Source organism: Anopheles maculipalpis, chromosome 3RL (genome assembly GCF_943734695.1).
Source record: "Anopheles maculipalpis chromosome 3RL, idAnoMacuDA_375_x, whole genome shotgun sequence".
NCBI classification, from domain to species: domain Eukaryota; kingdom Metazoa; phylum Arthropoda; class Insecta; order Diptera; family Culicidae; genus Anopheles; species Anopheles maculipalpis.
In genome coordinates, this window is record NC_064872.1 from 48729416 (window position 1) to 48750001 (window position 20586).

Sequence of the window (20586 nt, forward strand, 5' to 3'; positions counted from 1 at the left end):
TGGTGTAGAAGTAATTACCTCCAAATTTCTGCTGATAAATGTGTGTCTATGTCGTTCTTTCGAACTGTCTATTTCTGGGAATCAACTGTCGCGGTAAAATGAGTTTCGCTGAACCGCAGATCAGGAAATATTTTAAACAAAACTAACAAAATGCTAGGAATTATTTGTCGTCAGTCTAGAGAATCCAATTACCCACACTGCCTATGGACGCTGTATAAATCTTCTGCTTGTTCCGTGCTCGAGTTCAGTACAGTTGTTTGGTGTCCTTCGCGAATAGTGTACGGACAAACAGAATTGAACCTGTCCAGAAAAGAATAACGCCTATTGTCCATCACTTCCCTCCGTGGTGTAATGTAGCTCCTCGTCATAATGTGCCATACTCGTTGTCTGCTATTCGGTGTAGATACACTTGCTAGGAAACGTGATGATACCCGACGCACGTTTATGGCTAAGCTCCTCATCGGTGAGATAGATGCAGCCAATCTGTTGACTAAAGTAAATAAAAATGTCCCTCCTACAATGTTACGTACTTATAGATCACTTAGAATTGACCTAAGAAGATGTGCATATAGCGAGAATGATCCAATGACCGCAATGGCTCTTAGATGAATGGCCTCAACCTACTGATTCGATTTAGCGTTTTGCGTTAACTTTCCTGTTTCTTGTGTCGATGACTTCCACTACGACATCTTTTAGCGAACGACGAATATTCTTGATCAAAAGGGGCGTCTTTGTGCGACATTTCACACGGCACTCACTTGTCAATCCTCTTCTGGGTTATTTTTGTAAAGTTAATGTATGCGGTATGGTGTCATTTTTGGAAAGAGCGGATCATCAACTGAATATGGAGCCACCCTCTTTTAATCGATAGTTACGAGAATAAACATCTCCATTTGCATTCGCACACGTTGCGTGTGTGTACCTTCATCCACGCGTTCGTTTTCATTCAACTGCATTCATTCAATCCCAATATATAGAGTATGATGGGGCGGCCCGGTGGTGTAGGTGACAGCGGCGCCGGTCTTCAAACGGCAGGACCGGGGTTCAAATCCCATCCGGACCGTCCCCCCGTAGTGAGGACTGACTAACCAACTACGTGGTATCTGCAGTCTAGTATGCCATTTCGATGGCCGGCATGACCTTAGAGGTCGTTAAGTCAAGAAGAAGAAGAAGATATAGAGTATGATTCGGAAATCGTCAATTGTATGATTACATTTTATTCTGCTATTAATAAATAAAAAAAAACGCTGAAAGTTCGACACAACGAAACCATTGCAATATCGAGAGTTTATGAACACAATACACATACGTTTGGCTAGAAATGATGATGTTATAAAAACGCAGACTCGTCCGCCTTCTCTAGATTCCGCGGCACGATCAGCTGCGGATCAGCTGGTGATGGTGGTGTTTGAGGTTTACACAGCCGGTGGATGTACCACTTTCCGCTCATCTAATCGCCACATACGCACACACAGCTTAGTGTTGTTGTGCACGAGAAGACGCAGGTGTTTTATTACTTGAAGATTTCGCTATCCGAGGAACCATTCTCCCTAACAACTGTGGAGCCCTGTGCTGCAATTAGTTTCTTACTTTAAATATATCTGCTGGGAGGGATAGGGCGTATCATGGAACACTCGCTGGAGCATTTTCAGTGCAATTTTTCAGACTGGTCTGATTATTCTGCTACGGTTGTTTGAGTGAGGAGTGGTCCAAAAACTGAGCAGCTTAAGCTTTCCTTTTGCGTATTTTTACTGTTCTTCCTTCATTTTACTTCAACATTTTTTTTGGGGTCGCAATCAGAGGGAAGCATAACAAAACCTTCGAGGGAGATGGTTTACACAGCAGTGGGAGAGATGTGTGCTTTTTTGCTATATACTTAGTATTCCGGTGCGCGATAAGATACTTTGCTACAGTCTAACGATCATAGATCATACATTGAGAATAATCGTCTGCCTGCGGTGAAGAACATCATCGTGTAACACGATTAAGAGCTGAGAAGAATTTTGCTGATTTCCTTTTTTTCCTTTCACTTCCAATATCGTTCTCATTGCGATTTTCCATGTGCCTATAGTAAAATGCACACTAAACCCTCTGTCTATGTATCCCCAGAATCAAGTTTTTTTTTCTTTTCTCCTTTGAACTTATTTTGTTGTGGACAACAACAAAACCAATCATCAGATTTCAATTGCAAATACTTTCCTTTCTATTATTATTTTTAACTTTTTGTTGATGCATTGATGCTTATTTTTCAATTAGTGCCGAAGAAGACTGTTTCTTGTTGCTGTTGTCAATAAACACAAACAAACTGCCATAATAATTGATGTTCTCTAGTGTACAAACTATTCCAAACCGAAACTGCCTAACCAACAGCAGGTAATTGTTTATTAAAACCGTAAAGTGTTTTTAGTTGTTCGAATAAATGGTTTGAAAATTTGTTTAATATGGAATATTGTTATCAGTAGCACACACGCGAGACGACGCAAAATTCCTTACTATCCTGAGGGTGCATTTTACATTGCCTTGCACACCGGTTACCGTATGACGATTTCAGCAAGAGTAGTAGTACGTACGTAAAGATGAAATAATTATATTAAGTCAGCAATTCTATACAACAAATTTGTCTAATCAGAGCGAATAAAGGGGAGGTGCGCAACAAATTATTGCAATATTGCATACTGATAAATGTTTTCCAATATTAAAATCATTCAATTGCGTGTCACAGACAAGGGCGAATTGATCACATTAAAAAATCAGTTGAGCGACACACACGACGTACACACGGTTCGGCGGCGCATCCTCTCGCCATCGTTATAGTTAAACCCAATATTCCTTCGAGGGTGAGGTCTCAATGATACGCGCACATTTGTACGCGCATCGGAAACAAGGCTTCTCTCGCACATTTCTAAACATTTATGAACAATGTTTCAACCAGGAAGAAGCATGTTTGAGTCGAAGCTTCCTGCTAGCGGTGAAAATGATCCTGAACAAATAAACAAACAAAAAAACGAAGGTACCTCAAAAAGTAAAGTCCAGAAGACGGCAGGAGAAGCTTAGATGCTTTCAAGTCGTAATTTAAAAAGTGTGGTGGAGGAAGGGGGCATTGTATAAACTGTTCTCTTTGCTGGAAAACTTAATCTTCTTCGTCGTCATCTTCGTCTTCCGCTTCGGCCAACCATGTGAGCCATTGGTTAACCTGAAACAGTGCCTTGCCCTTGCCGGGGTAAATATCGGTGACGTCTTCCTTGTACCGCAGGAATGCGTCCTCCTCGATAACGCTCAATTCGTACATCTCTTGGAACCACCGTAATAGAACACCTGCGAAGAGGGTGAGAGAAAAAGATAGAAAAATCGTTAAAAATAATACAACATAACAATGTCCACACGTGTGCGAGGATGGAGGAAGGTGGGTGGGTGACACATACCTTTCGGATAGCCAATATTGTACCAGAAAACTTGAATTGCATACACAGCGGTCAGTTGCAGATCATTATTACCGTTCAGGAAAGCGTTCAGCACTGGACAATACTTGGTTAAAATTTCCTTTTCTTTCTCGATGCGTTTTTTATCTTCCTTCAAATTTTCTGATTCCTGTTGTGGCGGACGACACAAAAAACAAATTACATTACATTTCGGTGCAATTGTGCACCTCCGATCTGCTGGGAGGTGATTGGAAATTGCACACTTACCTGATGAATGTATTTCAGCAAAACCGTCATAATTGCTACGATAAAACCTTGCTCTGTGTAGCACGAGGGTTCGACATTCTCCTTGATCCATTTGTAAAACTGCTGAGGATTGGCGTCCGACTGGATTTGCTTCCACAGTTCGGCTTGCACGCGCAGCAACGGGTACAGGAAGTTAAGGTTGCGATCCTCCAGAATTTCAGCCATGCGATCCTTCGTACGATCGCACTCTGGCAGGCTGGACATCAAGTTCACCTTGCTTTTGTTGAACAGTTCCTGCAGCGGTTGTTTGCCAATCTGCTTGTGCAGATGCTGCAGCACGAGCAGAAACAGTGGATAGTGCTGTCCGTTTTCGGTGAAGTTTGCAACATCGGCCAGGTTGCAGAGGTTGCCGGCGACGGCTCGCGCCAACAGCGACGCAACGATGGTCGTAATTTTCGGAATGGTTTTCTCCTTCTCGTTCATTCCATTTACAATCGATTTAAACGATTCCAGTGCAGCACTGTGCGAAAGTTTCGTTTCCTTGTTGAGAAGCTGCAGAAATTCAATCGTCTTCGCGTGGTACGCATCATTGCGGTCCAGCACATGATTGAGAATAGTAATCATAGCTTCTCGCATAAACTTTTCCGGAACTTTCAGCTCGCAGAATGCGCTTACCAGTTGTTCCATCAGGGACGATTTCTGCATCGTTTGCTTTTCGTCCGGCAACTGTTCGGTCGATTCTGGCGGTGTTGCGTTCGACGCGCTGACAACAACAGCATCAACAACTGGCAAAGAAGAATCGGTTTTCATTTCTTCCAGTTCCTTCGCTTCGTCGGACGTGCCACCAGCAACAACACTGACCGCAGCTGCAGTTGGCTGCTCTTCTTGTGGTGGCTGATTTTCCTCCACCAACTTGGTCGAATCGTCATTCTCGTCCTTTTGTGTTTCTGACCCAATGTCCAACTTTTCATCGGCGGCACGATTTTCATTCTCTTCAATTTTCTTTTCTTTTTCAGCCAGATCGTCCTGTTCCGCCAATTTTTGCTCTATTAATTCCGCATTTTCAATCAGCGATACTTTCTTAGCGATCTGCTCGCTTTCATTCGGATCCGCCGGTGTCGGTGGCGGAGTTTCCATTTTGCCTTCATTGTTGTCAACAACTTCTACAACAACTTCTGCTACCGGTGGGGCTGCAGCATTACCATTGCTGGTTTCGATACCGTTGTTCCTTGCAGTATCCTGCCCATCTGCTGCTTCGGAGACTTTCTGCTCGTCTTCCTCGATTTGTTGTTTGATGTTATCTAGCATGACGTCACTGACGAATGCAGCGACACGCTTCAAATGATCCTCCTTGCTTAAACCCTTTTCCTTCTTTTTCTTATCGGCCTTGTCCGCCGCAGAAGCTTGTTTCATCACTTGTTCCTTTTGACTCAATTTGCTGCCGTTTAAGATCGAAACGTTGTTGACGGTGCCACCGATACCACTGACCGTGTTCGAAAGACCTCCTCCTGCGTTTAACTGCTCATTGTGCGGACGATGCGATGGTTCGTGGTGGTGGTTATTATTCATCCTGTTGTCACCGTTCATGTCACGGACACCACCACCAACGCCGCCACCATGGTGGTGGTGATGTTCAGCAGCCTGCGTGTGCGGGCTTTGTTGGTTTTGGTAGTGGTGATGATGGTGATGTTGATTTACATCCGAATGAAGCTTGTTCAGATGCATGTTGCCACCGTCGTTTGTACCCATCGGTCGCGGGTTCATTCCAGGTGACATGTGCTGGTGGCGATGGTTCATCATATTCGACGAATTGTTTTGATTAGCAGACAACTGTTGCTGGCCACCGGAGCTTCTGCCTGTACCCATCATACTATCGCTTTGCATTCCTCCACGTGAAGCTGTGTTTGAGGACGCCGATGAGGGCAAGCTACCCGTTCCACCAAAGTTTGCACCACTTCCGCTCATGCTGTTGCTACTGCCTCCCGAAAAGGCACTACTGTTGATTTGTCCGGCATTGCGCTGCTCACTGAGAAGCGTTCTAGTAGTCAATGGCGAAGGGAACTCGTTCAATGGTGGTCCGTTAAAATTGCCCTTGCCATTGCCACCGTTTCCTCCTCCGCTTCCGCCTCCGATAGTGGAAGGTATGGGCAGCTGGGGTTTGATGTTCATATTCGCTTTGAACAACAGACTGTTCGGTGTAGGGCGCATCTGCAATTCCTCGACCGGATTCTGAGGCGGGGTCATCAAATTGCGCTTGAACCGAGGTGCCAAGTCCTTGTTAATCATCATGTTCGAGTTTCCGCCATAGGCCGATGCATGAGATCCATTGCCACTATCTCGCATACCGCCACCTCCTCCTCCTCCTCCGCTGCCTTGGTGATGATGGTTGTTATGTTTGTTGTAGCGCATGTTGTTGTTGCCGTACATGCCTTGGTTGTTTCGGTTGTTGTGGATGCGATAATTGCTACCGCCTCCGCCACCACCTCCGTTGTCGCGATGATCGCGGTTTCCGTACCCGTTCGACGATTGATTGTAGCTATCAACCGAGAGAAAAAAAAAACAATGTTACTTATTGATGAACCACAAGAAGGTAAACAATTTATCCACAGGTTTAATTCCATCGAAATGATAACTCGTTCATCATAATGCTTCTTTTGTAAAATATACACCCATCTAGTCGTTAACGATACCAAGTTTAGCTGGTACCAGTTTAGCTACAAACAGGTTTTCTGATTTTTTGAAGTATACTTAGCGCACATTGCTTAACAGCAGACACATACTATGGCCACGTATGGCCCTCTCAAAGGAACAACGAAAACATCGAATATTAATACATAAGTATTTTTCTTCGCTTAACGACCTTCTTCTAGTTCGCACTAAATATCGAATGGCTCACTAGACTTATTGATACCACATAGTCGGAGAGTCAGTCTTAACTACGGGGATATGGTAAGGATTTAAAACTCGATCGCCTTACCAACCGGACAACCGGCACTTCACAATGAGACATGTATATGCTAGAATTATGGCATTAAAAACGTAATCAACTACAAAGAGACTAATTTTAATGATTTTTCTTTCCATTGCCCTGTATCTGCACGGCCGACCAAATTGTCCAATGTTTTAATGTATTGTAGAGCAAAAGAAAGTTCTTCTGTTCACCAAGCTAGTGAGCTAGGGTGGAGAAAGAATAGGCAGAAAACTAACTTTCATTTTCTTTCAGAGATTCTACTTCTTAGCTTAAAGACCAACTAGGTCATGCCGGTAATAGGGCTTACTAGACTGGCTAATACCACTTAGTTGGATAATTAGTCCCCTCTACGGGGGAACGGTCCTGATGGGATTTCAACCCCGATCTTGTCGTAAAATGGAGAGATGTGTTTTTGCAAAATCATTGGTGTTCCAATTCTAGTTCTCTTTACCACCAATAACCTAAGTTAAGTAATCTTCAGTCCCATCGATTCAAGTCTGTTCACAACACAGATACAGACAAAACAAGATCTCCATCTGCATCACAATCGCTACTTTATAGAGACAAAACAAGCTGCACATACGCGCTGGGTGAAGCAGCAAGTGAAGGTAAAATTGACCTGAGAATAGTATACCATACCTAACGCTAACAACTCACCTTGACGGAAGCAACGGTGAAGGACTGGATACGCTAAGTAAATTGAAACCATCGTTTAGATTATGCAAATTAAATGAAAATTTGCCTATCCAATCGCGTTGCTCACTGCGATCGTTGTTGCGATAGTCACGGTCCCGATTTCGCAAGTGATTCAGCCCGGGCGGAAGTACATCATCGTCATGACTGAGCTCCTGTATCGGGGCCGGTCCCTCGACCAACGCCACCTTCCGCGGTGTCCAGTTGTTATTGCGCAGTTCGATCAGATCGCGCAATATGAAACGGATGCGCGGAGGGAACATCGACTGCGACTGCGAGTACTTTTCAATCCGTTCGAAGTACTGATCCATCAGCTGTTTTCCCAACTCTGTATCCAAATTCTTTCCGCATGTCCGAATGAGCTGGGCCAAACATTCCATGTCCTCGCAGTTCTTCTCCGTCGATGAGCTGGACTTGTTGGTGAACAGCGAGCGAAGCATCTGGTGCAGGTGAACCTCGACCAGCATGCCGAGCTTGTACAGTTCGCCAATAAACTTAACATTGCCCAATATCTTTTGTTTAGCGACATTTTTCTTCTCTTCCACATCATCCGTTAGCGTGCTTTCCGAATTGATGATCTTCTCACTGTACTGGACGCGATTCTCGAACTTGTCGCGACAAACGTTCAGCAGAATTTGCAGGAAGGTACTAGATTTGCTCTTGTCGATGTCGGTTTCTAGCTCTTTTTGTATACGCTTGCACAGCTGTGCGTACATAGACGAGTACTTCGGTTCATCTAAAGCCTTGTCGAAGATCAGCAGAATTACACCGTTCAAAATTTTCGACGAGTTAAGGTCTAGTTTAAGCAGTTCATCACTAAGCTTCTGGAATTTCTCTGGGGTAAGTTTGTTTAGAATACCACGAACCTGCACAGTGACGGAAGAGAGAGAGAAAGAGAGATGATAGTGTTACCAAGGTTCGAAAATTTGAAGAATTGTTGAGGGAGGAAAAAAGGAATTATACGTTACTTTTCGAAAAATCGAATCAATTCTGGTCTCTTCGGTGAGTCCATGTTGCGGTGTATGGGATGGAGGGACCCAGCGTCGGCTAGCGGGGGGGACTGGATTTTCCCTCCCCGTGGCGCGAGACTCTGCCCCCGTTTGCCTCGGGTCTTCCGTCTTGAAGGTTGGCAAAGCACCAGCAGTAGGATATGCACTCCGCAACCCGACCGACGGCGGAACCGCTATTTTTTCTATTTTTCCCGGAATGTTGGACGAAGAGAATTGACTACCGTTGCTATGCGGCGGATGCTGCTGCGATCCCGTTACCTCGTAGTATTGCTTGTTGTTGGTGTAGTGATGAACCGACGGTGAAGTTTTCGTTTGGGACCGAATTTTACTCACGTTCAGATGCGCTTGACAGCGCGATCGCACACGGAGAAGAATAAAAGTTCGTAGAGCGAGAAGAGGTACGCGAAGAACACCACAACTGCTACTGTTTTACTCCCTTTCTGCTAGGTTACCAATCAAGGTAGATGCGATTTCTTGGATTTCTCTTTGTTTATCTTCTCGAAATAACTTCCTGGAGTGTGTAAGTGCGAAAGAGAGAGAATGTGTGTGTGTGTGTTTAGTGTGTAACTTCCGGTTGGTACGTTACGAGAGAACACTTTCGCGTTTTACTTCTTTTTTGTTGCGTCCACTTTTGTAATTTGCGGTGAAAGATTCACACTTACAATACGCCTAATAACGCGCGAGGGACATACACCGACGAAACGTACAAACACACTCAACCTTAGGAAAGAACACACCACACTACTACGCCACGTAGCTTAGCTTGCACGTTTCTCTTTTCTTCTCTTTATACTTCCTTCTTCACGTCCCACAACCAAACCGTGTTCGATCGTTAGATCACACAACCACGACCGGTTTCGTTTTCCAAGCACACGCGTTACACCGAGAATAGTTTTACCATAAGCTGGAAAACACTATGCCTGAAATTAAGCAAAACAAAAATATGTAAGTCGTATCCCGCGATGCCGTACCACAAATAAACAATGCAAAAATCTCTAATCAAAGTCTGTCGCCAATCTTGCACGTGTATCTAACCTACAAACAGTTAATTAACAACTACAACGTCCCCCAATTTATAAGAATTATTTATAATTTATAATTTTTCTCCTATTTCTGCGCACAACGCGTACGTACGTGTATGTGTGTTTTCTCCCTAATGACGTTTATTACGGTGGGATTTACTGCATTCCTTCATTCTTTCAAAACGCTCGTCGTAGCAGCGGTCATTGACTCGCACCGAACCAACGTATCATAAAAGCTTTTTTTCGCCTTGAGAACATGCCTCCGCCACGGTCGTTGGCCATTGATCTTAAGCGTTCCAGGAGTAGCATTTACAACAAGTAAATCGTCTGGATTGAAAGATCACCGACAACGAAAAAGAGGAGGGGGTATCCCCATACTCCGTTCAGTAAAAGAGAAAAAGAAAACTTAAGACAAATCCCATGGTAGTGGTGATGGGCATGGAAACACGATGCTAAAGCAAACCTTCCATCCATCCATTTCCACCATCACTACCAACCAATACCAACAACAGTTCGCGCGGCAGGACGTTCCACTGCATAGCAGTGTTAACTTGTACATGCATGTACATCGAAGTCGGAGCAAAGTAGACGGCCTTTTCTCGATACGGGTTAGATGAGTTGAAGGACATGAACCAGGTTCAAGATCAAGGAACCCATGCATCGCGGCGCACGCAACTGACGACTTTACTGGCAAATAGTTAAGCCGCTTCTAATTGGCACAATGGGAAAGATGTAGCTTTCAAAAGTTAGTATTGTTACCCTTGATTAAACTGATTTAATATTTGTTACACAATTTTAAAGCCGATATTGTCCTTTAGTAAAATAATTAATTAAAGCTTAATATGATAGCACAAATCACATAAATTATGGAGACTTTTTTTATTTTGGCTGGATTTGATAAGTGATTGCGGTATGAGTTATTCTTTAAACTAATGAAACACAAAAATTAACCATCTGATTATAAGTTCATAGGATCAAATGAAGCTTCCCCACCTAGTCGGCTTGCATGGTCATTCGTCTACAACTGAACAAAAAACATGTACTATTCTGTCTGGCATGGTCACAAGAAAGTGTGGGAGCTATGCCGCAATAAAACAGCAATTAGTATTGCAGCGATGTGAAAGCACGGTCCCCTTTCTTGAGAAGGGAAGAGGTTGAGTGCAGCTGTTGGAGTGTCTATTCGATACAAATTTGGAACGATAATTGTACCATCTCCAACCCTAGAATGATGCACTACGGCCAGGGCGTTCATTTCGACATAATAATTAAAAAAAAAAAACTCTAGAACAAACAATAATTGTAATGCAACAGTGCCAAAAAAAAATCAGACTTGCACAGAACTTGTGTGATATCAATAAAAAAAAAAAAGAAATCGTCAGTTTTATTGCAAGCAGCAAATGTGCAAAATTGCAACACTATGACCTACTTACAGCTAAATTAGGTCATGCATATCTGTCATGTGAATCCGACGACGATTTAAAAATTCGATCCATCCAAATAAAGTAGTAATATAGGCTAAAAAGCTTGCAAAAAATAGGCATTAAGAGACAGGAGGAATTTCCGTCACACACGGCTCTGCTAACCACAAACCTTGACACCATAAACTTAACCATGATTCACCTCGATTCAGGGAAAGAGTCTGTTCGTTGTGAGTATGAATCACAATGAAACTGTACGAAATTCGAGACGACAAAGAAGTATCCTCTCGTATCAGCCAGAATGGTGTGAACGAGGTCATCACTTAAATAGCGGATTGCGTTAAAATGGGTATTCCGTGGTCATGGGTTTTCAAAAATTGGGCACATTACGCATACAATGAAGGGGAAAAATAAAACAATAATTGCTCCAATCGTTGACATCCGAAATTATTTCTTGGTTAGTTAAAAAGAAACTTTGACTTGTTTCTTCAATTATCTTCGGTCGTCTCTTCGAATATTGAAAATTCCATACGAAAGCTTCCTGTACAGCTTTTATTTCATACTCCACTTCATCATAGCATCGTACACCTCTCTCGCTCTATTGGATGTGGAGAATGTCTCACAAATACAACTTTGCCCAGCGAGTCAATTGAACTGGAACCTGTATCACACTACCACCGCCACACAACACCATCAAAGTGTGGGTACATGGGAAAAAAGAATAGAAAGCTGCATGCAGCAGCACAGATTTTTCCCCTGCCCGGAAGAAGCTACCCAGAAGCTAAACTGCGTGTGGTGAAAAAACTATTGCTGCCGAACTAAAATTCCCCGTACAGCATTGATAGCACGAGGGTGTTGTTTTTGCATCAACAGAGAAAATACGTCAAATATATCGACGAGTCAAATAGCATACGAATGAGTTAAAAATACCATTCCTCGCTAAAGCACTTGTACTTCCTTCCTTCCTAGGATCAAGATGAACGAGTAAGACAATGATAAATTGCTACTACTACTACTGTTACGCTTTTGCTCACATGGCCACTTTCTTCTAGCCATTGAAAGCTAATTCTCTCTTCGACTAACTAGATCACGCAATAGTTAACTTCCGCACTGTGTGTGTTTGTCTGGATCTCATGATAGTGCCAGCAGTTCCTTTCATCACTCATCGTAAATCATCGCGCAACGGTACAGATTATATTACCTCGTAATAAATCACTGCAGTCCAAATGGGTGTATAAATTTAAGAACAAAATGAGTTCACAAAAATCCACACACAATAATTCCACCATTTTTCACAAGCGCGCTAAAGTATCCTTCGCGACACATTCGAACGATTTTTACACTGCCAACACACCTCGGGCGTTATCTACGACGACGGTGCAGAGGAGACAAAGCAACCCAAGATGGTGTAACGTAATGCAGGGGAATACTACGCGGTTAACCCATTTCTCACAGCGCGCTGTTAATACGCCATTTGGCAAACGTTGATAATACTGATCAATAATGTTCATGAGTCATACCAAGTGACTTCATAGCGCGTACGCAGTAATATTGGGACACTTATTTTAACTTCCTTCGTTTACACCAATACGCGCTGCATCACCTAACCTACATCGATTCAATGACACTGAAGTGGGCTTCATTTTGCTTTCTCGGGGGAATCCATCTTTACGTATTTTTCATCACGCTTACCTGCAGTGTGCTGCTGCTACCAACAGCAGCAACAATCTGTAAGATCCTTACGAACTTTTTATCTAGTTCGCAAAGATGTCCTTGCTTAGCGCTCTATCTCTCTGCACGCAGATTTTTGGATTTATTTCCTGCAGCAAAACAAAAAAATATATCACACGCGAACCGCGAGTTGCATCCACTCGTGGTCTGGAACGAACAATCACTCTGTCTTGCTGCTTTCTGTTCTCGAGCTTTCTTGGTTTCACATCTTCCACCTTGTTTCTGTGGTGTGTGTGTGTGTGTTGTTATTTGTCTCACTACTACACTCATACCTCTAACTCTCTTTCGCTCTAACACATCACACACACACACACACACACACACACACACACAGATGTATATTCATCAGATTTCCTGCTCTTTGTACCATTCGCTATACTTTTCCGGTTGTACTTAGCTTGGCTCAAAAGCATTACTTTACAAAAATAATTTTATTGTTAATGAATACATCACATTATTTACAATGGCTCACTGACCTCGGTCGATCGCAATACCTGGAACAATGTAAATCCCACAGGCCCATCATAATATTGGTGTAATACTACATAGCATGTACACGCACACATTTCTATTCAAACGTAATATGCTCAAGCGTCATAGTACAAGAGCATGCGTATGCATGTAAACGAAAAAGGCAACCACAAAATTCAGAAGCAGGGTTTGGACTCTGGATTAGTCGAAACCCTACGTAAAAAGGTTACCCTTCGGCCTAAAAATTCAGGATTTTTCGCACTGCACTGCTATCACCTAACAAATTGTCATTAAACACATTTCAACAATTTAAGAGTTTAGCACCATCCACAAAAATATTACACTGAATGGTAATTTGCGGCACGATACGATTTTCCTGCAGGGCAGATTCGTTATTCGTGGCACTAGTATTTACTACCTGGTGGAACCATTTTAAACAACGCTGAATTCCCATATTGTTAGTGAAGTGAGTAATGCCCATTATTATTGGCCCAACTAGACAATGATGCCCGATGCACATGGCATCACCACGGGGAAGCAGAAACAATCGATAAAAAAAAAGCCGTAGAAAATCACACACGAATTCGTCACATTCAATCAATAGTCTTTAAAGTGCTTGATGCGAAATGGATGCGTATCAGAACGAAACGATTGTGATAAAAAAACGCCTGTAATGTTAAACGATTAAGAAAATATATATTGATGGAAGCACTTACGATGCCCACGATGCTCAGAATCAATGTGTCACGCCACACACACAAAAATATTCTTGTCGGGAAACCTTTTTTTTTGTTTGTGGTCGCACAAGGTGTGTATACAAAATGAACTCAAATAGTAAATTATGGACGCGTGAATCGAGCTGGTCGTCCATAGTTTCGGTGTACCATTTCCTTTGATTTCCGGTTCGCAGTAGCTCTTGTCTACACATTACCGGTTCGTAACCGCACAACTATCGGCTACGATATGCATTTGTGTTGATGCACAGAAACCACAATCGTAGTGCTGTATTTTATAAGTTTGAAATATTCCATGCTGTGACATGCAAATATTTAGCTCATTACTTAATCGCTACAGTTTGGGGAAAATAAAATATGAAAACGGTATTCAAACGTTGGCAACGATTTGCAGTGTATGCATTTGTATGCATTTCGAACTGTCATCAATTTGACAGTGGTTTTGTGTATGTTTAGTTGTTTACGTTTTCTCAAAAGTTTGTTTGTATTTCACATGGAAAATGGCTCCAACGCACGTTCATTTGTTACTAAATCAGCTACCGGAATATTTCGATGGCTCGGTGTCGATGGACCACATTGACGCGATGTTCGATGTGGTGGAAAACGGAGAATCTGTGTCTGAAGCTTCCAAGCCGGATCTGTGTAACATTCCCATGGTGAAGCGCGCAATACACGATTCAGCGTTGCTTGATTTGATGCGCGATATGATTCGAGAGGTGGAAAATATTCGCCGCACTGCCGGCTTATACGATCAGTATGATAATTGGCAATATTTATCGAAAAAGTTGAACATTGAACATTTCCTGTGCTTCATCTACGCAATGATTTGTCTCGCAGAGCTGCACCCAACGAATGTGACCCATCGGAACCTTGCCATTTGCTCGGCAAGATTGTACATCGTTTTGTTAAGCACACCGGGACAGAAGCAAACGACGGTGTTCGATGAACTCGTTTTTGCTAAATGTTTAGACGTGTTTAAGCTAATCAATCGACTGTACGACCCCGGTAAGCCGGATGCCGGATCTCATGGTAGAATGAAGTCAGCGAACGACGTCAGTCGTCTTATGGTAGATTACATATCCATCCTGGAAGATTTGCAACTTTTACTTCGTTGCATGACATTGAAGAACTGTGAATCTTCAAAGCACAAATTGGTAGAATCTTTCAAGCAACTGCTTATCTATTGCATAAAGCATGCACAAAACCGCCCAGATGCGGCACAAATGGCGGAAAACATATTCACAACGCTAGCCATGATTTGTCTGCCAGAGCATGACGATCACAATCAGTGCTCCACGACCATTAGCATGATTTTGAATAAAACAGCTATATTCTACACGTCGGAATATAAAAACGTGACTTCGGCCTTTCACGTGAATAACGTTTTCTTGCGACTGCTCGAGCAAAACCCTGCTGATACATGTGGAGTGTTGTCCAATTTCATCAAATCCGTGCTAACAAATCCGCCTAAAGTGTTCTCGAGACCGGATGACTATGCCATACTGCTGGATGCAGCTGTACGGTATGAGCTTGTTATGTATCGAAAATGTAACATTTCCATCATCAGCTACCTTAAACAAATAGAGGCGCATGCAGATGCAAGTACTCGGACAAATGTTGTTGAAATGATATCGAAGCTGGCAATGGTCGACTGTAGCGTCGATTGGGAGTTATTTAGATCAGAGATATCGAATGTTCCGCGAGAAATCGAGTTGATTAAATTACTGCACAACAAGCTGCTGGAAAAGAACAACAGGATAAAGCTGAAGGCATTTCAATGTTTGCTAAAAATCCTCCAAAACGGTAACAAAACAATGAAGCAAATATTTCACGATGCGTTCTACTCCGCCAATGCAGATGAAGATGAGAAAAACTACCTTCAGATGAACGATGTCGAAGAGCTTTTCCGAACAGCTGAGCTCGAGCTAGGCATTTCCAGAGCAGCACTCAGCTTTGCACATCATCCATCGACCTTTGCAAATGAGGCATCATCATCCAGTGGTGACAACACGATAGCTGTTACCAAGTCTTCCACGACGAGTCAAAAGCTGACATCCGATGTGGCTGGGATAGAAACGATCGACGAGATTTTAAAATCGCTCCCGAACACGATCTACGACGGGATGCTATCGCCCACGTTTGCGATAAGACGCGTTGCACTGCCCTGTTTAGAGTGCATTTTAGAACTGAACAGAAACCGTATCGATGAACCAATATTCGATCACATTATTACGAAGCTGGCTAAAGATCCAGTCATGCTGATGCGCCGTACCACGTTGAATGTGCTCAACAAGCTGATTACGCTCTATCCAAACTATTTACCGCTGATCAAACTGTGGTCCAAATGTCTGCTCTTTTTCCTCGACGATGTTGACCAAAAGTTGAAGGAATCGGCTATGGAGAGCCTAAAAACGAATGTGTTCGATAATATTTGCCGGTACGAAGATTCATCTTCTCGCAAAGTGTTTACACCGTGGATGATCGTGCGCTCCATACTGGTGATAGGGAAAATAAATGTTCTCAAATCGGCCGTTGATTCTTGGATACAGAAATCTATTTTAACGTAAATATTGTCAAACACGAGTGAAGATAAATACTGCAGCGCGAGTAGATTAATGCAATTTTTCTTTTGTTTTCTTGTTTTTTTTTTAACTGTAGGGCTAAAAACCTTAGCATCATAGAGTCACACATCTTTACAGTGAACTGTAGCGAAGCTTGGATTATACTGTCGATTATAGCAAACAAAATGAAATCGAAAAATCCGGATCTGGTCATAAAAACGATGAACGATATACTGCAACAAGATACGGTAAGTAAACAAAAACCAAATTGCTTACGCTAACTTCTATTGACGTGGAGACAAATCGATATTTTACTCGCTGTTATTGCTTACTTTTGCAGTACAATTCTCCAATATGTCTGCAGTACATACTATCCGTGATAAAATCCTGGCTGTCTGACTTTACAAGGCCTGGTTTAAATCAACTGTTTAAAATCTTGACCGATTTACTGCGCACTGGTAGTACAAACATATCGCTTGTAACCGACATATACAGTCTGTGCTGCATGATAAAGAAAAAAGCGGATGGAGAAATTGATGAAACGTGGATTGCAGGGATACGTGATAGCAGCGCGGAATACTTGTTACACTTTCATTCGCACTATGAAAGTGCTTACGTGGCTAACGAACGTTACTTAATAAGCTTGCTGGTGTACGCGGAAGCGGCAACTGACTTGAACGACAGACCTGATATTAACATACTGAATATACTGTTAAAATATTTAGCTCACATTGCTGCCGACGAAAAATTTCGTAAGCACACTAATCTTACCAGCCGGAAGACATTCTTTGTATGTGTATCCTTGTGCCATTCTCTTTCCAGTGTTAGTGCAAAGCAATCAGACGCGTAAAATAAACGTTACCATAATAGTGCTTGCAAGATTTGGGCTTCGTGATGGATCGCTGGCGTCGACGGTGATTGCGGACTTTAACAGGATATTAAAATTTAAAACCATTCATCAAAGTATTTTATGTACGCTTATAACGGCGTTTGCCGATCTGTGCAAAAGGTATAGTTGCGTCTGTTTGTCACATCTCATATGCAGGATTAATTTAACAATTCGATCATATTTTGGCAGGCACACATCTCTCGTGGATTCATCGATCTCAACCGTAATCGGACAGCTTAGCTCCCCATACTTGGCTGTGCGGAGTGTTGCGTTGAACAATCTTAATGAGCTGATCTTGCAAGATTATGTCAAGATGCGTGGCACCGTACTGTTGAACATTCTGAAATTGATCATTGACGAGGATGACCACATTGCCGCACAAGCGTTCTACGTTATACAGCTATACGTAAATTCAAAAAATGAGAAACTACTGAAAGTATCCCTTCTGGAATGTGTGTACGTGTTTAACAACTATTTGGTAAGTTAACTGTCTAAATTTACTTTTCGAATGTATTCCTTCATTACACTTTCAATTACGAACAGAAATATGCAGAAAGCGATATGTTTCCGGCGTCGGAAATTGACAATCAAGAATGCGATTTGGCTGGAAGTGATCCAAAATCGCTCCAGAAGCGTTGTGCCATTTATGATTTCTTTGTAGATAATATAGACGATATGAGCTTGCTGAAGTTACTAAAGAATGTGAACAAAATCCATCAACAACTATCGAAAGGCCGATACGTCGAGTGTTCCCAGGGTGTCGGTACACTCATTGATTTAATCTACGTGTTTAAATGCATGTGTGGGGTGAGGAGCCGCGATAAAGCCAAACTGTCCAAAGGTGCAACGAGCAATGAAGACGATACGAATGCCGATGGAAATGAAGGACCATCGGCAAAAAGATCTCGACTCAAAGCCGCACAAACACAGAGCGAGTCTGAAATGGTAAATGAAGGGGTACTACTGCTATGCTTGGTCTTGTGTAGCTCTAATTCATTGCATTTGCTATTGCAGACAACGATTGTGGAAAAAATGATAGCGGTATACTACAGCTTTCAGCAGGAAGTTCGCAAATACGTTGAAAAGCTAGAACCACAGCAAATGGAACTGGTGGATAAGCGGTTGGAAGAGCTGGCACTGGCTATTGCGGGGAACTTTCGTTCGTTGGTAGAATTTGCAAAACCAATGAACTTTTGGCGTTCATTGCTCAAGCTCATCGATAGTACAAAAGATAGTAAGCGAAAACAAAGCAGAAAATCGTCTGGTAAAACGAAATCAGACGAGGAAAGTACAGGTGAAAGTGACGAGGAAGATGAAATTGGCGACGATTTACTGGATTTGGAAGATGATTAAGTATTGCTACGTGCTGGTAAATATTGACAATAAACATGATAACTTTGTCCGACATTTGACCGTTTGGGTTTTTATGAACAAATGACAACAAAAGTTAGGGTAAGTGATGAGAAGATGCCCGAGTACCAGAGCGAGTTCAGTTTTACCTGTCGGATATCGTTCACCTCCGTAATGGGCTTTGAACAATGAATTTTCTAACTGGTAGAACTGTTACTTTCAAATTCAGATCAAACGATGGTTTTGCCCACAGTATTCAATTAGCCAGTATAGCTCAATGCATGTGAAATTGCGTCGCATTGACATGAAACCAGCGATCAAAACAACAACGCGAAATACAACACGAGATACCGGTGCTGCATGTAAATCGTAAGTTGGAGCACTGATTTTTATGCGACTATCGCAAGTAGAGCATTTAATTGTACTAATGAAACAATTCTGCTTGACCTTGACTCATTGCAACTTCAACACATTGGTGATTCTGTTTTTGTGGGAAAGAAGGCTTCACCTCCCGTACAGTGGCTACCATGGAGGACTCTTTCGACAAGGACGTGAAACTGCCACAAAAGCGCTTCTATCGGCAACGGGCCCACTCAAACCCAATTGCCGATCATAGCTTCGAGTACCCACCCCGGCCAGAACTGAGCAATTGGGGTGAGCTGTATCCCAATATCAACGAACGGTGTGTTGAATTTGCAGACATTGGGTGCGGATATGGCGGATTTCTGGTTACGCTGGGGGAAACGTATCCAGACAAGTTGGCACTCGGTATGGAGATTCGAGTGAAGGTGTCCGATTACGTAATGGATCGCATCAAAGCCCTTCGACAGCGGCACAAGGGAAAGTACGAGAATATCGCTTGTATACGGACCAACGCTATGAAGTATTTGCCGAACTATTTCCGCAAATATCAGCTAGAGAAGCTGTTCTTCCTTTACCCGGATCCACACTTTAAAAAAGCGAAGCACAAATGGCGTATCATCAATTCGACGTTGCTGAGCGAGTACGCGTACGTGTTGCGGCCCGGTGGCAAGATATACACCGTAACCGATGTACGCGAGCTGCACGAATGGATGTGCAAGCACATCGAGGAGCATCCGTGCTTCCAGCGTTTGCCAGATGCTGAGGCTCAGCAAGACATACTAGCACCTAAGCTTTTGGACAGCAGTGAAGAGGGCCAAAAAGTAACCCGTATGAGTGGGGACAAGTTTATGGCAATATTTTCTAGGGTATGATTAATCGTTATCCGATTGTAGTTCGTCATTGGAGTGTAATAAGTTTAATAAAGAGAATTTCTTACGTCTTGTGTAAGGTTTTAAAGTAATCCATGCTAACGTCTTTAAGAGAATTCGAATCAAGACCAGGACAATGACAGGCATCCTAGACAATCCTAAGTTGGGTTTTCAAATTTACGTAAAGCGATTTACGAATTCGATGGACAGTAGCGGTGAGAGTGATAATGAAAAGTTTAATTCACAAAAGTGGGACAAATAACACCAGAAGCTTTTCGTTACATCCAGTACTATCATCAGTTCCGAAGGGGATTGGGACTATTGGGACCTATTGGGAGAACCCCGGTCCTACCATATGAAGACCAGCCCCATTTACTTCACCGTGGGCAAACTTTACTTCAATTGAAATTTATTTTCAACTGACAATCACGGCTTATGATTAGCATTCACATCAAAACCGAACCTCAGCAACGAAAAATCTTTATCTTGTTATCAGATTGTTGACTTTTTGCCTCGCTAAGACACTTGACTGGTAATGAAAGTACCTTCAAAAGAAATGGATGTTTTATTGATATATTTAAATTATTTTGTTTTTTTTAATTATTCTTATTAACAAATAGATACGAGGGACGAGAACGATTGCAGGACACAGGTGATACGAGCTACAAACAGTCATCGAAAAACAACAGAAATAAAAGAGGACTAAAGACACTCCTGTGTCTTATCTTACGATTTGGTAAATTGTCCATTCATTTTCATAAGTTTATTCCTTGCATTGACAGAAACGGCGGTCCAAGACCTCAAAAGTTTATGATGCAGAAGGGAGACAAAATATCCGT

At 42.5% G+C, this 20586-nt stretch overlaps 4 protein-coding genes and 1 long non-coding RNA gene across 10 annotated transcripts in view; 3 read left to right on the forward strand and 2 right to left on the reverse strand.

Moving 5' to 3' along the window:
- LOC126561942 (endophilin-A) overlaps window positions 1-20586 on the forward strand; it is a 163222-nt gene that overhangs the window by 58068 nt on the left and 84568 nt on the right. The window lies entirely within an intron of this gene.
- Window positions 3131-8731, reverse strand: LOC126561441 (eukaryotic translation initiation factor 4 gamma 2). The gene is made up of 5 exons (XM_050217586.1): window positions 8298-8731; window positions 7294-8195; window positions 3687-6201; window positions 3423-3588; window positions 3131-3315 (listed from the first exon to the last, which is right to left on the reverse strand). The coding sequence occupies exons 2-5, from the start codon at window positions 8043-8045 to the stop codon at window positions 3131-3133; spliced, it is 3618 nt and encodes a 1205-aa protein (XP_050073543.1). The 5' UTR covers window positions 8046-8195; window positions 8298-8731.
- Window positions 9160-13771, reverse strand: LOC126563698 (uncharacterized). Of its 2 annotated transcripts, none has more exons than XR_007607069.1 (2): window positions 13698-13771; window positions 9160-9259 (listed from the first exon to the last, which is right to left on the reverse strand). It is a non-coding gene; the product is annotated as an uncharacterized LOC126563698 (long non-coding RNA). The 2 variants fall into 2 exon arrangements; XR_007607068.1 differs by lacking the exon at window positions 13698-13771 and adding an exon at window positions 12472-12603.
- LOC126563521 (condensin-2 complex subunit D3) lies at window positions 14216-18548 on the forward strand. Its single transcript, XM_050220166.1, has 7 exons — window positions 14216-16278; window positions 16374-16524; window positions 16617-17028; window positions 17099-17285; window positions 17355-17643; window positions 17709-18110; window positions 18180-18548. The coding sequence occupies exons 1-7, from the start codon at window positions 14216-14218 to the stop codon at window positions 18516-18518; spliced, it is 3843 nt and encodes a 1280-aa protein (XP_050076123.1). The 3' UTR covers window positions 18519-18548.
- LOC126563468 (tRNA (guanine-N(7)-)-methyltransferase) lies at window positions 19040-19763 on the forward strand. The gene has a single exon (XM_050220113.1). It carries the CDS (start codon window positions 19043-19045, stop codon window positions 19748-19750), a length of 708 nt encoding a protein of 235 aa, XP_050076070.1. The 5' UTR covers window positions 19040-19042; the 3' UTR covers window positions 19751-19763.